The following is a 14,368-nucleotide window of genomic DNA, read 5'->3' as shown; positions in this document are numbered from 1 at the left end:
GCTCGGCACCCCCCGCTTCTCCTTCATTTAAATCCAGACAGCTGATGTTCTGAAAGAGATAAAAAATCTGGATCCCTACAAATCAGCTGGGCTAGACAATCTGGGCCCTCTCTTCCTAAAATTACACTCACTAACTTTAAGCGTCAGCTGTCAGAGCAGCTTAGCGATCGCTACAGCGGTACACAGCCCATATGTAAATAGCCCATCCAACCAACTTCCTACCTCATCCCCATATTTGTTTTTCTGCTCTTTTGCACACCAGTATATCTACTTGCACATCACCATCTGCACATATATCACTACAGTGTAAATTGCTAAATTGTAATTACTTCGTCACTATTGGCCTATTTATTGCCTTACCTCCTTACTTCATTTGCACACACAGTATACAGATTTTTCTATTGTGTTATTGACTGTATGTTTGTTTATCCCATGTGTAACTTTGTGTTGTTGTTTTTGTCGCACTGCTTTGCTTTATCTTGGCCAGGTCGCAGTTGTAAATGAGAACTTGTTCTCAACTGGCCTACCTGGTTAAATAAAGGTGAAATTAAAAAAGCACTGAGCTAGGCTGAAACTCCTTACTCAAGAAAGCGAAAAAGAAACCATGTTTGAATGCGGCTTAACTCAATTATTATTCTTTTTTACATTGTTTGCAAACTGATATGTGACACGTATTAATGCCAAAATAACATGCAAAACAGACATCAAAAAAGAATACAACATTTATATATTTTTTATTTTGCTGAACAGGTGGGGCTGAAAACAGGTGGGGCTCTGCCTGAATGACGGGTCGCCACTGGTTAACTCATACCCAGATAATGTTGTATATTCATGTTTTTGGCCAAAGCATGAATTGGAGAGAAAAAAAACACTTCAAAAACCTCACCTCAAACAGATGTTTAAAAAATGCTAGCTAATTCATCATAGAGGATGTCATCTTGAGGAGGATGAGCTGGCCAATCAACAGTCTACCTGTACGAATATTGTTAATAACCAGTAAACACCCATTCCAACACAGAAAAGCTGCTTTTCAACATACTTAATTACCATTTGTTGGAAGGAAAACTATTACACTCATATTGTAATTAATTATAGGTTATATTTAATAGAAATCAGGAAACACTGGACAGTTACTTTAAAGGGTTAATGACAGAAAAATGTAATAGTAGCATATACTAACCAATTGCATAAATTGGCTAGCCTATTCATAACTGGCTGTTCATGACTGCACATATAGAGAATGCAATAATACATTGACCAACGTTTGACTCGGTAATGCACATTTTATTACAGTATGGGCTACTCGTTGCATGAGCACATTTGGAAAATGGTAGAATGACTTGTATTGAAATAATTATTGTGCCTTGACATAGGCACTTATAAAACCCTACACATTGGCCAAGCAGGTGTCCAGATGGGCAGTGCATGTTGGGAAGGGCCATATTTACAGAATGCTTAATTTAGACTTCATGACATGGCTTATAAACAAATTATATAAATGGTTTATTTAAATGAGGCACGACATGTGCAGTTTTCATTACAATGAGTCACTGCTGTTTACATCAGACAGTGAGTTAAATTTTCTTTCTTCTTCTGAAACATGTTCTTTACCTTAACTTTTCAACTTGTAGGAAAACACCAGACTTTACAACACAAGTCCATGGTTTTATATCTTACACATGCATGCCCTGAGTATCAAATGTGTCCATTTATGTTCCTGTTGTGCAGATTACACAGTGCAGTCAGCTAACGAAAAGTTATGTGATGTAGGCCTAATTGTGAAGCAAACTGGCCTGGTTAAATGCCCAGTCCAAAACAGTGTATGTGTGTGTGTGTGTGTGTGTGTGCATAGTCTTATTCATAAATCTATGCTTGTGTGCGTGTTTGATGCCTCCAACTACAGGTGTCTGTTGTTGCTGCTAAGCAGTTTGGGGTAGGCCGTCCCAATGGAGCGCCCGTGCCTGACCACCACCACCTCCAGCTGACATTCGTCAATGTTGACCACCACTGTGGTGCTCCGATGTGTGTTGATGAGGAAGATGATGGTGTAGAGGGCCATCTCAAACTCCGGACTGGCCCCCACGAAGGCACTGCCCACCGGCTTCACCAAACCGTGCCAGCTGAACTGGAGGTTCAGGACGTGGTCGTCTTGGTCAGGCTGTGTGTGTGTGAGTAAGTGAGAAAGAGTGGGGGACATCTTTGTTAGACAAAAGTAAATTCATAAAATTGGTTAGTGTGGGTTGGGAACAAACATAATTTAACATGAGTTCGACATGTTTAAAGCTGCAGTGAGAGTGAAGGTTTTGATATCCTGTCAAAGTAAAGGTAATTTTGATCAATGTTACATGTTTGAAAAGGGCTGTTAGGACTCTTACTATGTCATGGTCCCTGGCTTTGTATCCCTTGTAGTCCAAATTCATGCTCTTCTCCTGCAAGTAGAACTGGACCCAGTTATGGAAACCAGCAATCTCATTTCCGAATTTAGTCTCTCCAACAAACACATGCTCAAATCCGCACGAGTCCTTACTGTCAAATGAACAACAGACTGGGATAAGACACATTTCACACAAAGTAACAAACAAAAATGTGGCGGCAATAACAATGTTATTTCAAACTCCAGAAATGGTGGTCAAAAAGTTTCTTAACAAACAGCCGAACTGCTGGAGAGAAGCAGTGAACAAGTGACAGGATATGGTCCACATCTTCTGGACATAAAAAAATACTGGTGAGCTGGAATTACAACAATAAACAGGTCATTAAATATATAATTAGATAAGGACCCACTATGTATCATACTTAGAGCAATATCAGAAAGTTTCCTCAGTGGTGGACAATGTAAAAAGTGGCTTATTACCTGACTCTTCCCTACAAATCAACACATGTTGGATCTAGTGAGCAAAATTACGTTGAAAAAATGTCTAAAATACACATTTTCGGGACGTTGAAATCTGGTTCATTTTCGGTTCTGAATGAAAGTTGAAATATGTACTTTACGGATGTTGAAAACATGTATTTTTTCAGTAATTGTTTCTATGGACAAATTTCAACCGTATATAATGTATCTACATGTCAATGAAGAAAGCATTATATCACATTCAAAATAGTTATTTCCAATTAAAGTAAGAATCATTTCTTTAAACTAAAGATTGCAGTATGGAATATTTATTACTGTCCCCATCTTTCACTTGCGCTTACTTTAGCCTTTTTAAACGCTTTAAAAGTCTTCTGTCAAAACCAACAGAACACTTCAACTACAACAACATTCTCAGTAACGGTTACAGAAATGTTTTACTTGCTATGAACCTAATATGTGGTTATTTATCTATGGTTAGTTGAATGAAAGTTGAATGTAAGTCGCTCTGGATAAGAGCGTCTGCTAAATTACCAAAATATAACTGTAAATGTAAAAATGAACACTTGCAAAGCACACTTATTCTAACGAGCTCCGCACCCAAACAAGACCAAATTTGGTCAGTCCGGACCAGACCAAATCTAAACCAATCATAGATGTCTATGTTTCACAAGTTTGGATAGCAGAGTACAGTCCTGTACCGTACAGTAAAGTACAGTAAAGTTCAGTACAGTACAATAGAGTACAGTCAAGTACAGTATAGTATAGGGGTGAGAACATTTAAATGTTAAAATTGTTAAAGAAAATTGGGATCCTTAACATTAACAAAAATCCCAAACCGAAAAACAATATTTAACAATGTTATTTATTCATTTATTTACCCCACAACATTAAATCACAGTGCAATTATCACAAAACATATTATTAACTGTGTTGTAGCGTACCTATTCGATAGGCTATAAAGGCCTGGGGAAAGTTGTGTGATATAAATAAAACCCTCCTCTCTCCCTCGCGCTGGATCGCCTGGGGGTGAATTCATTATGCCAATTCCGTTGCAAAACGTTTCTAACATGGAACGGGAAGAGACCTACCTGAATTTGCCCAATAGAAACTCTCATTTTAGTTGCAAAATTAGCTAACGATGCGAGTGTGTGTTCCGTCTTCAGTCTGTTGCGTGTAGAATATCCTAGCCTATTCATTGATGATAGGCCTTGCTAGGGGGAAAACACCCTATTCATTACCAGTGTTGGGAAAGCTACTCTGAAAATATAGTTTACGAAGCTACTAATTACTTCACACTGGAAGAAGTTGAGCTACACCAAAGCTACCCTTAAAAAAACATAGTTTACTTAACCGTCACGGACACAGACATCTTGCATTCGGACAAGCTAAACACCTTCTTCAGTGCCACCGATACCACGCTACCAAGGACTCTCCTTCTCCGTGGCCGAGGTGAGTAAGACATTTAAGTGTGTTAACCCTCGCAAGGCTGCTGGCCCAGACGGCATCCCTAGCCGCGTCCTCAGAGCATGCACAGACCAGCTGGCTGGAGTGTTTATGGATATATTCAATCTCTCCCTATCCCAGTCTGCTGTCCCCACATGCTTCTAGATGGCCACCATTGTTCCTGTACCCAAGAAATCAAAGGTAACTGAACTAAATGACTATCACTCACTTCTGTCATCATGAAGTGCTTTGAGAGACTAGTCAAGGATTATATCACCTCTCTACCTTACCTGACACCCTAGACACACTTCAATTTACTTACCGCCCAATATATCCACAGACGATGCAATCGCCATCGCACTGCACACTGCCCTATCCCATCTGGACAAGAGGATTACCTATTTAAGAATGCTGTTAATTGACTATAGCTCAGCATTCAACACTATAGTACCCTCCAAGCTCATCATTAAGCTCAGGGCCCTGGGTCTGAACCCCGCCCTGTGCAACTAGGTCCTGGACTTCCTGATTGGCCGTCCCCAGGTGGTGAAGGTAGGAAACAACACCTCCACTTCGCTGATCTTCAACACAGGGGCCCCAAAAGGGTTTGTGCTCAGCCCCCTCCTGTACTCCCTGTTCACCCATGACTGTGTGGCCGCGCACGCCTCCAACTCAATCATCAAGGTTGCAGACGACGCAACAGTAGTAGGCCTGATTACCAACAATGACGAGACAGCCTACAGGGAGGAGGTGAGGGCCCTGGAAGTACGGTGCCAGAAAAATAAACTTTCACTCAACGTCGACAAAACAAAGGAGCTGATTCGTGGACTTCAGGAAACAGCACAGGGAGCACCCCACTATCCACATCGACGGGACCACAGTGGAGAAGGTGGAAAGCTTCAAGTTCCTTTGCGTACACATCACTGACAAACTGAAATGGTCCACCCACACAGACAGTGTGGTGAAGAACTCAAACTCAGGATGCTGAAGAAATTTGGCTTGGCACCTAAAATCCTCACAAACTTTTACAGATGCACAATTGAGAGCATTCTGTCAGGCTGTATCACCGCCTGGTACGGCAAATGCACTGCCCACAACCGCAGGGCTCTCCAGAGGGTGGTGCGGTCTGCCCATCGCATCACCGGATCAAACTACCTACCCTCCAGGACACCTACAGCACCCAATGTCACAGGAAGGCTATACAGATCATCAAGGACAACAACCACCCAAGCCACTGCCTGTTCACCCCGCTATCATCCAGAAGGCGAGCATCAGTACAGGTGCATCAAAGCTGGGACCAAGATACTGAAAAACAGCTTCTATCTCAAGGCCATCAGACTGTTAAATAGCCATCAGTAGCACCTTAGAGGCTGCTGCCCTATATACATAGACTTGAAATCACTGGCCACTTTAATAATGGAGCACTGGTCACTTTAATAATGTTTACATATTTTGCATTACTCATCTCATATGTATATACTGTATTCTATTCTATTCTATTCTACTGTATCTTAGTCCATGCCGCTCCGACATTGCTCGTCCAAATATTTATATATTCTTAATTCCATTCCTTTTCTCTGGTTTTGTGTGTATTGTGTGTATTGTCGTGAAATTGTTAGATATTATTTGTTCGATATTACTGCACTGTTCGAGCTAGAAACACAAGCATTTCACCACACCCGCAATAGCGTCTGCAAAACACGTATATGTGACCAATAAAATTTGATTTGATTTAAAATTACTCTGGAAAAAGTTGTTCACTACATCCAAACTACTTTGTGGTAAAATATCATATCTGAAATCTAAAATGTCTTAGACTACAAATTGCAAGAACAGATCACTCTGAAGTCAGATGTTAACAGAATGTGTAATTTAGCCTATTAAACACAAAAACTATAGTTCAAGTGAGAATAAGGCAGGTTTCACGCCAAAAAATAAAGGACATTTTTGCCTTCAAAAAACGTAGTGTGTAGTTCCAGTTGTTAACTCCACTACTACATGGCAGAAAAGTAACCACTTACAACACAACCAAGATTTGAATTTAGTTCATCTACCACCAAGCCACTGCAAAATGTAGAAAAATTACTAGTTGAAATACATGTAGTTCACTACTCCCCAACACCGTTCCTCACAAAAACCTTGATGTATTTGGAGACTTCCCAGTTCAGATCAGTGCAGATGAAAGTCTACACTTTCTCCTGGGACACTGTGTTTCAAATAAAGAGTGTTAGCTGAACAAATCCTGCATTCAATACAAGTTTCCAGGATGGACATGATTGCAGCAAAAGTGAGTTTAGTTTGTGTTTGATGAATGTTTTAAACCCTGTAGATTATGTGAATTATTTAATTGTTATCTTTATGCGTATGTGAAATGTCAGAACTCGTCTTCTCTCCTTTGACAAATTATTTGCTTTTTGACATTCTGTTTGCCATGAGCACTTGTTCACTGTGTACCATGTCATATTTAATTATAATTTGTGCATCCCTTTGATAGTATGTTGTTTATTGCAGAACTAGCATACGTTGTACCTTGTAACAATTGCAGCATGTTTTCTGTTGCAAAATGTTTCACTATGTTGTGCACTAATGAATACTCCCCAATTCTTACCTTCCACTTCTGTAGTAGAGGTCGAACCAGATGGTGTACAGCTGACGCTTGAACGTCCTCAGGTCTGATTGGGAGTGGCCCTTGCTAACCAGATACCTGTGGGCATGCTGTGGGAAAAACATACATAAATAAATTCACCAGGTGACACACACCAAGCTCCTCTCTGTCCATATTGTCAATGTGAGATGTCACAATGACTAATACTCTTATGCATAAGAGGGTAAAACACAATTTGACAGAAATTGTGTTTTACTTGCCTGTTATAATTTTCTTAGAAATGTTCATCTCAAAATGATAAGTTGTATTAAACACATTTTGAACATGTGTCCCAACAGGCTGTAAGGTCTTTATTTGAGAAAGAGGCCCCAGCCAAGACAGCGTGCCAAGACTCCCCAGATGTTTTAGATGTACTGCATTGTGTTTTTCTCCTAACATCGTGGCCATGGGCATCCAAGAACAGAGTGTGACAGGAAGAGCCAATACTCCCTCTGGAGTTTGGTTTCACAGAGTAGCTGGGAGTCCACTCACAAACACTCTTTTCAGGCAAACCCAAAAGCACTTATGCACATAGCTTAGGGCTGGGAATTGCCAGGGACCTCACAATACTTTGGTGCCAATATGATTTGTATTGCGATTCTATATCACAATTCTATATGTATTGCAATTTGATACTGCGATTTTATTGTGATCTGATGTTCCAAACATATTGCTCACTATATGTCTGCTGCAGAGGAACAAGTAATAATTTCTACATATCTTGCATTACCCATCTCATATGTATATAGTGTATCCTATACTATTCTACTGTATCTTATTCTATGCCACTCTGACATTGCTCGTCCATATATTTTTATATTCTTAGTTTCATTCCTTTACTAGATTTGTGTGTATTATGATAAGTTGTGTAATTGTTAGATATTACTTGTTAGATATTGCTGCACTGTCGGAGCTAGAAGCACAAGCATTTCGCTACACCCGCAATAACATCTGCTAAACATGTGTATGTAACCAATAGAATTTTAATTGATTTGAAGAGAGAGCCATGAGAAAACAAGTTTTTGAGAAAAAAGTGTTCAAAACATGTTTTATTTGTTTTTATGAATCGATATTTGGAAGTCACAGTATCGAAATGGAATCGGCAAAAATATACAATACTTCTGAAGCGAACGCTCTTAACAACTGAGCCACACAGGACCACTATACCAATTGTAGGCAATTTAGGTGACATGTTCTGCTGTACCTTCATGACCTCCGTGTTCAGAACAGCATCCAGGAAGAGATTGTTCTCTGTGACCTCCTCTCGGCTGACATGCTCTGCCACGCCTGTTGACCTCTCATAGTTGTCCAGGAGCTTCATGAAGCCTGCAGCGGAATGTCGTTGAAGACATCAAAGAACAGATTTAAAGTCACAGAAAGCCATTAGAAAGGCATTTGAAAGTAACAGAAAGTAACTTTTAAGTAATTCTAAAGTCTCTGAAAAACACGAACAAGTGTAGTCTATTTGAGACTACTTCAGTTCACAGAGTCTATAACAATTTGTTTGCCAATTTTGATGTAGTCACAGATACTTACGGGAGAAGGTAGTAATGGTCTTCAGTTTGTTCTCATTGACATTGGAGAATAGAGGCGATGAGGCATGGTCCCTGGCATGGTTACTGCCTTGAGAGACATAGCCAGCTTTGCCCTAGAGTGGACGACATACAGATACACCAACAACTGAACACTTCCCTCATTTCAAAATAACATAGGCTAGACCTTCTTCTTATGAGATCTATTTCAGTATAAGGACAGGAGTTTTTCTTGAGCAAGCCTAGATCTTAGGGAGGGGTATGTTAGTAGGGACTGGAATTTTTCCTGAGCAGGCCATTTTAGGAGGGACATTTCAGGGGTTTTCCTGTCCAGGAGGCCTACTTATGAGGGGCAAATTAGGGCCAGGAGCTGGTTCCTGTCGAGCTCCTAATTATAGCCTGTAACTAATAATGGAATGTGTGTCAGGTAAGGTGGTCAGGGAAAACTCTAGTCATGGGGGCCCTAGTCATATCCCACCTGCACAGAGATGGTATAGTCAGTTCCAGGCTTCATGCGGTTCACATCCAGCTTCCAGAGCTCATTGAAGAGATCTGACAACTCTTGGTTTATTGCCTGACTACAACAACAGGAGAGCAAAACATGTTTTATAATAAAGTGTAATAATTATGTTATAAGTATATAATAATCACATATAGAAATATTGTAATAACCAGATCAGTAATGTCCATGTAAACAATAGTTACTAAGGCTTTTATATCCATGTTGAACCCATCATGATTCTGAATGACGCAACACTGAACTGGGATCTTTACTCTACCCCAGGTTTGTTTTGTTTTCCTTAAAATTGCCTATTGTAAAAGCATTTTGCTGTCTGAGAAAAGCACTATTAAAATACTATGTATTATTTGTACATTTCTAAAAACGCAAACCCTTGAAAGTAGTCATGAACCAATACTGTTTGTCTATTCATTGGATTTGCTTTTAATTCTTTTGATTTCTGTTATTATTGTATAATACAGAATATTTTAGGAATATCCACATTCATACAATAATAACAGTAAATGCAATGACATCGGATGGTTTAAACTAAAGGCTACATTGGACTGGATTATGTGCTAGATTATCAGAAACACAGATGAACAGTAGAGCGAGCAAACGTCATCTCCAGTGATTCATATACCTTGCTGCATCCAGAGGGGGGAACACCACTGCCAGCAAAATGACAAGCAATCCACAGCCTAGCAAAGCAGACCTGTAGATTACACAATTTTAAACATAATATTGTGGTAACAGATTTCCATAGAAAGTTTTTAAAACGTGGATGCATACAATTCTTTTAATAATTCGAAAAAGTTTTTAAAAAACTAACTCTAAATTAACTGATTGACTCCATGATCAATCCATAACCTATTGACAATCACTATTGAAATATGTTGGTTATGCATGTAGTGCATGGTTTGGACTTTTCTCACTACTCTATGGCAATAACATACATAACAACATTCTTCATAAATGACGCAATGGAGAACAGAACAGAGTGCAAACACAGGCAAAATTCTCAACTTGTTCAGACATGGTTCAGTCAGTGATGTTTTTAAATGAATGCAGAAAGTTATGCTGCGATTCTAAAAAAAAACTATGTTTCAGAGTAAAAACCTTTATGTAAAACAAAACGTTATCTTACCGAGGTGCCATAGTACCTCCAAATGTAGGCTTTTGGTAGTTTACAATTTTCGAGGTCCAAAGGTATGCTGTGTTCAAAGTTGTCTTGTACGATTGCAACAATAACTCTGCAACTCCACCCGAAACACGGTATGTACATACAGTCGACAAAAATACATTGTCACAAACCGCGCGTGCGCATAGAGGAACAAACTGTAGCAAATGGCTGTGGTAATAAGTAGGCTACAGCCAAAGCACTCTTGCAATTCTGTCAAAAATAGTCACAACAGCAATTTTTTTTGGCGGACTGGTCATTTATTTTTATTCAAATAACAGGCCTCTTAATAAAGATGCCCTATCCAGAAATCGCTCCGCCATTTCCTGGTTGCTAAACTTCTAATTGTTCGCTTAATTTCAGTGTATGTGACAAAACAAGCAAGTAACGTTATAGTGTAGAAAATGACTGTACCATCTAAAGCGCTGTGAAATATCTTTACCATAACCAAAAATATATTATGTTCAGCTGTTTGAAGCTGGTGTACTAAACCAAAAGTAAAAGACGCAAAAACAGTGCTCATAGTGACTTTAAGACCTCTACAGGATGGGTGTCCCTATACCGGGACAGTTGAGCTAACGTGCGCTAATGTGATTAGCATGGCAGTTGTAAGTAACAGCAAACTTTCCAGGACATAGACATGTCTTATATGGGCAGAAAGCTTAAATTCTCGTGAATCTAACTGCACTGTCCAATTTACAGTAGCTACTACAGTGAAAAAATACCATGCTATTGTTTGAGGAGAGTGCTGTGCTCTGGTTTGTCATCCTGAGGGCCCCAGAGATAAAACGTTGCATAGTTTTGTTTGATAAAATCTATTTTTATATTCAAATGTAGGAACTGGGTTCTACAGTTTGAACCCCTGCTGTCTCTGGCTCCATACACATCCCGCCCGGGTCATCTAGATGTATAAGCTAATGATCCATCATGTATGACTTTCCTGGGAGTGTGTAAACTTCAATTTTGTATTACCATATAATTTTTGTATGTTCTCTATAGTTATGTACTTGAAAATGTATTAATTGATCAATTCAGCACATTTGGGCAGACTTGATACAAATTATTGTCCAGTATTGCCATGCTTCACTGGATCAATCTGAAACTTTGCAAACACACTGCTGTCATCTAGTGGCCGTAATCTAAATTGCTCCTAAACTGCAATAATACATTATGGCATCTCTCTTGAATTTCAAAGATGATGGAACAAAAAATAACATTATTATGTATTATCTTTTACCAGATCTAATGTGTTCTATTCTCCTACATTCATTTCACATTTCCACAAACTTCAAAGTGTTTCCTTTCAAATAGATATGCATATCCTTGCTTCAGGTCCTGAGCTACAGACAGATACATTTGGGTATGTCATTTTATGCGAAAATTGAAAAAAAGGGTATGATCCTTAAGTGTTAGTGCAGACCAACTTAAATCCTTTAGACCTAATTTCTACCAGCATGTCACATGTGCAACCAGAGGAAAAAAACCTCTAGACCATCTTTACTCCACGCACAGAGACGCGTACAACTCTCTCCCTCGCCCTCCATTTGGAAAATCTGACCAAAATTCTATCCTCCTGATTCCTGCTTACAAACAAAAACTAAAGCAGGAAGTACCAGTGACTCGCTGACTACAGAACTGGTCAGACGATGCGGATGCTATGCTACAGGACTGTGCAAGTACAGACTGGAATATGTTCCAGGATTCATCCAATGGCATTGAGGAGTATACCACCTCAATCACCGGCTTCATCAATAAGTGCTTCGACGACGTCATCCCCACAGTGAGCGTGCATACATATCCCAACCAGAAGCCATGGATTACAGGCAACATCCGCACCGAGCTAAAGGCTAGAGCTACCGCTTTCAAGGAGCGGGACACTAATCTGGATGCTTATAAGAAATCCTGCAATGCCCTCTGACGAACATCAAACAGTCAAAGCGTCAATACAGGACTAAGATTGAATCCTACTACACCAGCTCTGACGATCGTCGGATGTGGCAGGACTTGAAAACTATTACGGACTACAAAGGGAAACACAGACGCGAGCTGCCCAGTGATGTGAGCCTACCAGATGGGCTAAATGCCTTCTATGCTCGCTTCGAGGCAAGCAAAACTGAAACATGCATGAGAGCACCAACTGTTCCGGATGACTGCGTGATCACGCTCTCCGTAGGCGATGTGAGCAAGACTTTTAAACAGGTCAGCATTCATAAGGCCGTGGGGCCAGACGGATTACCAGGACATGTACTCAGAGCATGCGTGGACCAACTGGCAAGTGTCTTCACTGACATTTTCAACCTCTCCCTGACCGAGTCTGTAATGCCTACATATTTCAAACAGACCACCATAGTCCCTGCACCCAAGAAAGTGAAGGTAACCTTCCTAAATGACTACTGCCCCGTAACACTCATGTCGGTAGCCATGAAGTGCTTTGAAAGGCTGGTCATGGCTCACATCAACACCATCATCCTGGAAACCCTAGACCCACTCCAACTCGCATACCACCACAACAGTTTCACAGATGACACTATCTCAATCGCACTCCACACTGCCCTTTCACACCTGGACAAAAGGAACAGCTATGTGAGAATGCTGTTCATTGCCTACAGCTCAGCATTCAACACCATAGTGCCCACAAAGCTCATCACTAAACCTCCCTCTGCAACTGGATCCTGGACTTCCTGACGGGCCGCCCCCCAGGTGGTAAGGGTAAGCAACAACATCTGCCACACTGATCCTCAACACGGGGGCCCCTCAGGGGTGCGTGCTTAGTCCCTGTTCACCCACGACTGCATGGCCAAGCACAACTCCAGCACCATCATTAAGTTTGCTGACGACACAACGGTGGTAGGCCTGATCACCGACAACGATGAGACAGCCTACAGGGAGGAGGACAGAGACCTGGCAGTGTGGTGCCTGGACAACAACCTCTCCATCAAGATGAGCAAGGCAAAGGAAATCATCATGGACTACAGGAAAAGGAGGGCCAAACACGCTGTAGTGGAGCGGGTCGAGAATTTCAAGTTCCTTGGTGTCCACCTCACTAACAAACCATCATGGTCCAAACAAACCAAGAAACTTGTGAAGAGGGCACAGCAACACCTTTCCCCCCTCAGGAGACACCGTCGAGAGCATCCTGACCGGTTGCATCTCCTTCTGGTATGGCAACTGCTCGGCATCCGACCATAAGGCGCTACAGAGGGTAGTGTGTACGGCCCAGTACATCACTTGGGCCAAGCTTCCTGTCAATCCAGGACCTATATACTAGGCTGTGTCAGAGGAAGGTCCAAAAAATGGTCAAAGACTCCAGTCAACCAAGTCATGGACTGTTCTCTCTGCTACCGTACGGAAAGAGGTACCGGAGCACCAAGTCTAGGTCCAAAAGGCTCCTTAACAGCTTCTACCCCCAAGCCATAAGAAGGCTGAACAATTAGTCAAATGGGTACCCGGACTATTTGCATTGATACCCCCCTTTGTTTTTACACTGCTGCTACTCGCTGTTTATTATCTATGCATAGTCACTTCAACCCTATCTACAAATTACCTCGACTAACCTGTACACCCGCACATTGACTCGGTACCAGTACCCCCTGTATATGCAGTACCGGTCAAAAGTTTTCGAACACCTACTCATTCAAGGATTTTTCTTTCATTTTTACTATTTTCTACATTGTAGAGTAATAGTGAAGACATCACAAATATGAAATAACCCATATGGAATCATGTAGTAACCAAAAAAGTGTTAAACAAATGAAAATATATTTTATATTTGAGATTCTTCAAATAAGCACGCTTTGCCTTGATGACAGCTTTGCACACTCTTGGCATTCTCTCAACCAGCTTCACTTGGAATGCTTTTCCAACAGTCTTAAAGGCGTTCCCACATATGCTAAGCACTTGTTGGTTGCGTTTCCTTCACTCTGCGGTCCTACTCATCCCAAACCATCTCAATTTGGTTGAGGTCAGGAGATTGTGTAGGCCAGGTCATCTGATTTAGCACTCCATCTCTCTCCTTCTTGGTAAAATAGGCCTTACATGGTCTGAAGGTGTGCTGGGTCATTGTCCGGTTGAAAAACAAATGATAGTCCCACTAAGCCCAAATCAGATGGGATTGCTGTGGTAGCCATGCTGGTTAAGTGTGCCTTGAATTGTAAATAAATTACAGACAGTGTCATCAGCAAAGCACCCTCACACAATCACACCTCCTCCTCCATGCTTT

General features: G+C 40.9%; 1 protein-coding gene across 1 annotated transcript; it reads right to left on the bottom strand.

Annotated features, from left to right (window-relative positions):
• Window positions 1-717: 717 nt before the first annotated feature.
• On the bottom strand, window positions 718-11,050 carry LOC129861809 (uridylate-specific endoribonuclease C-like). The gene is made up of 9 exons (XM_055932961.1): window positions 11,033-11,050; window positions 10,117-10,337; window positions 9,613-9,684; window positions 8,949-9,048; window positions 8,475-8,586; window positions 8,143-8,264; window positions 6,903-7,009; window positions 2,376-2,526; window positions 718-2,158 (listed from the first exon to the last, which is right to left on the bottom strand). Exons 1-9 carry the CDS (start codon window positions 11,048-11,050, stop codon window positions 1,898-1,900), a joined length of 1,164 nt encoding a protein of 387 aa, XP_055788936.1. The 3' UTR covers window positions 718-1,897.
• Window positions 11,051-14,368: the final 3,318 nt, after the last annotated feature.

Source organism: Salvelinus fontinalis, chromosome 9 (assembly GCF_029448725.1).
Source record: "Salvelinus fontinalis isolate EN_2023a chromosome 9, ASM2944872v1, whole genome shotgun sequence".
Taxonomy (NCBI): domain Eukaryota; kingdom Metazoa; phylum Chordata; class Actinopteri; order Salmoniformes; family Salmonidae; genus Salvelinus; species Salvelinus fontinalis.
This window is presented reverse-complemented; position numbering and strand designations above follow the sequence as displayed.

Coding starts and splice junctions, on each gene's coding strand:
- LOC129861809 (XM_055932961.1), bottom strand. Junction 9,685..10,116: donor GGAGGTACTATGGCACCTCG/GTAAGATAACGT, acceptor TGTAATCTACAG/GTCTGCTTTGCTAGGCTGTG. Junction 8,587..8,948: donor ACTATACCATCTCTGTGCAG/GTGGGATATGAC, acceptor CGTCCACTCTAG/GGCAAAGCTGGCTATGTCTC.